Genomic DNA, 2,500 nt, shown 5'->3' with positions numbered 1-2,500 from the left:
TCCTCAGTCTGGCCTGCTACATCGCATCCCTCGTCTTCTTACACGAGTTCATCGGTGAGTCTGCATTATACACACACCGCTCCCAGAGTCATTGGGCCTCATTCATGAAACATTCGTAAATATAGGAGTAATTTACGCGTAAAACAGACCTTCCTGAAAACTCTCCTCCGGATTCACAAACGCGTCGTAAACTTCCCATTTGATAGTTAAACATACGTGTGTTAATGAATTCCAATCATTTGTAAATAGGGCGCTCGTGCACAATTAGCATAATCCCCGTCTATGAATTACAGCTACGCAAATTGCGTGTCCAGGAACGCAGTGGAATATTCTGGTCTGCTTTCTCAGGTTTGGACGCTTTGGTTGCTATGATGTGGAATATCCACGGCAGTAACGTATTACTAGTATTTTGAAGAATATTACTGAATATAAAAATGCAGCAACCAGCAATATTAACTTCTCTATTGTTGTTCAGTTGTTGTACAAGTAGGATGATTGGTCGGTGTAGTAGGCTATTTGTTTGTCCCGCCTCCTCCATTGATTGGATGGCTGGGTAAACAGTGACGGTGACCAGTGCTGCGTTTACTCAAAACTAAACAGTTTAGCAACTCTCCGCAACAAAAAAAAATAGAGCAAACTAACTTGTAAAATATTTTGATGGCAGTGCATCAAAATTCAGTGTCGTCAGCTTGCCGAAAAGAACACAGAACATTTTACGCACCATTTACACGTGATAGGGAGCAGGGGGCGTATTACAGAAAGTTTCTTATCTTAGGTCTTAACTTAAGATATGATATGTTAAATTAGGTTTTTTCGCAAATTCGTATTACAGAACTTGATTTGGGATTCTTATCCTGTCGTACAAAATAGCATCTTATCTCTAGTTAGGAAATCTTAAATGGCATAATCAAGCTCGACAATCCACTCTCAGGTCTGTTACCAAGCAACCAACACTGAGCAAGCTGCTGATGAGGTAAACAAAAGCTACTTCACTTTGAAAATCGCCTTTTGCAAAATAAACTAAACGTAAGCTATTAGCGACTTGCACTACAACTAGTAATGCTCCGTGACACTTTTGTTGGTCTCTATAATGCTGGTTGCAGTTCCTGTGCTAACTGTAATATGTTGTGCGGCAGTCTATAATTACTTATAAGTGTTTTGTCTTTAAAATATAACACATCTTCAGGGTCCTCCAAGAGACTTTCTACCATTAAACATCTTCGTTCTTCATTTTCAACTATTAATAAATGTAATACCGTTGTCGAACAGCACAGTTGTAAGCGTTTTTTCCGGTATCTTTCAAATAATTTTGAAGTTAAGACCGTTTTTAGGGTTTTTTGTCAAGTTAGGAGGTTTCTGTAATACCCCTTTCCTATCTGTAGTTAAGATAAGATAACGCACTTAGGAAATGCTGTTCTGTAATAGCTTTTGCCCTAAATGTGGTCCTAACTGAAATTACATGGTTACCAAACAGATAAGAGAAGATTTTAAAGTTAGGATCTTTCTGTAATACGCCCCCAGGTGTACATTTCTTTCGTACCAATTGACATTTTGAAAATATGAACACTTTCATGAATCCGAAAATTTGCGTCAGAACAGCTTTATGAACGATTTACACATTCGTTCTGCTCGTGTTTCATGAATGAGACCCATTAATAGTTTTTTTTTATTGAAAATCTTTCTTTTTTTTTTTTTTTCTTTTTTTTTATTTAGATAGGATAGTATAGTTTGACAGGAAGTGAAGTGGGGAGTGAGGGGGATGGGATCGGGAAAGGTCCGCGAGTCGGGACTCGAACTCGGGACGCCCGAAGCTCAATGGCGCTGTATGTCGGCACGCTGCCCACAAGGCGCCGACTTGAAATTAATTTATTTTAGATTTAATTGATCTTAATTGTGTTAGACAACAATAAAATTGCTTTGTTTGGTTGGTAGGTTTTTTTTTTTTTTTTTGTAACAGCTCAAAAATAAGTTCCTTTTTGTGAGTGCACTTTTTTTATATAAAATAATAAATTTTATGTTAAAAATGTGATAAATGTAAACTATTAGAAAAATGTTTTTCAAATAAAATTAAATCTTAATTATAATATAATAAAAAAATAAAAAACAAAAATAACTATATATATATATATATATATATATATATATATATATATATATATATATATATATTTATTTATTTATTTATTTATTTATTTATTTATTTATTTAATTATTTATTTATTTATTTTTTTATAAAATAATGCATATAAAAATGTGCATTTTTAAATATATTTTAAATAAAATATAGCAATATGCACAATATTATAATAATGGTTATTTAAATAATTTAACAGTTTACTAGTTTTATTGGGAGTATTTGTTTGTAAAATGTAAAAAAAATGTAATGTAATGCTAAATACAAATATTTCATCTCGGAAGTTTTTTTTTTTTCTCTATATTATGAAGTTTCTTTTTTTTTACAGACGGGTTTGTTCATATATCATTCGCCAAAAAACTATGA

The 2,500-nt window shown here is 33.0% G+C and overlaps 1 protein-coding gene across 1 annotated transcript in view; it reads left to right on the top strand.

Moving 5' to 3' along the window:
• The window catches only part of LOC306859869 (putative phospholipid-transporting ATPase IIA), a 59,162-nt gene that overhangs the window by 53,911 nt on the left and 2,751 nt on the right, over window positions 1-2,500 (top strand). Inside the window, exon 27 of the mRNA XM_079401246.1 lies at window positions 1-54. This exon is cut by the window's left edge and continues 150 nt beyond it. Coding sequence (XP_079257372.1) covers window positions 1-54 — 54 coding nt within the window. The remainder of the gene's footprint in view (window positions 55-2,500) is intronic.

The sequence above is a fragment of the Barbus barbus genome (genome assembly GCF_936440315.1).
Source record: "Barbus barbus genome assembly, chromosome: 40".
NCBI lineage: Eukaryota > Metazoa > Chordata > Actinopteri > Cypriniformes > Cyprinidae > Barbus > Barbus barbus.
Note: the sequence above shows the minus strand (reverse complement) of the source record. Positions and strands in the feature narration are given on the sequence as shown.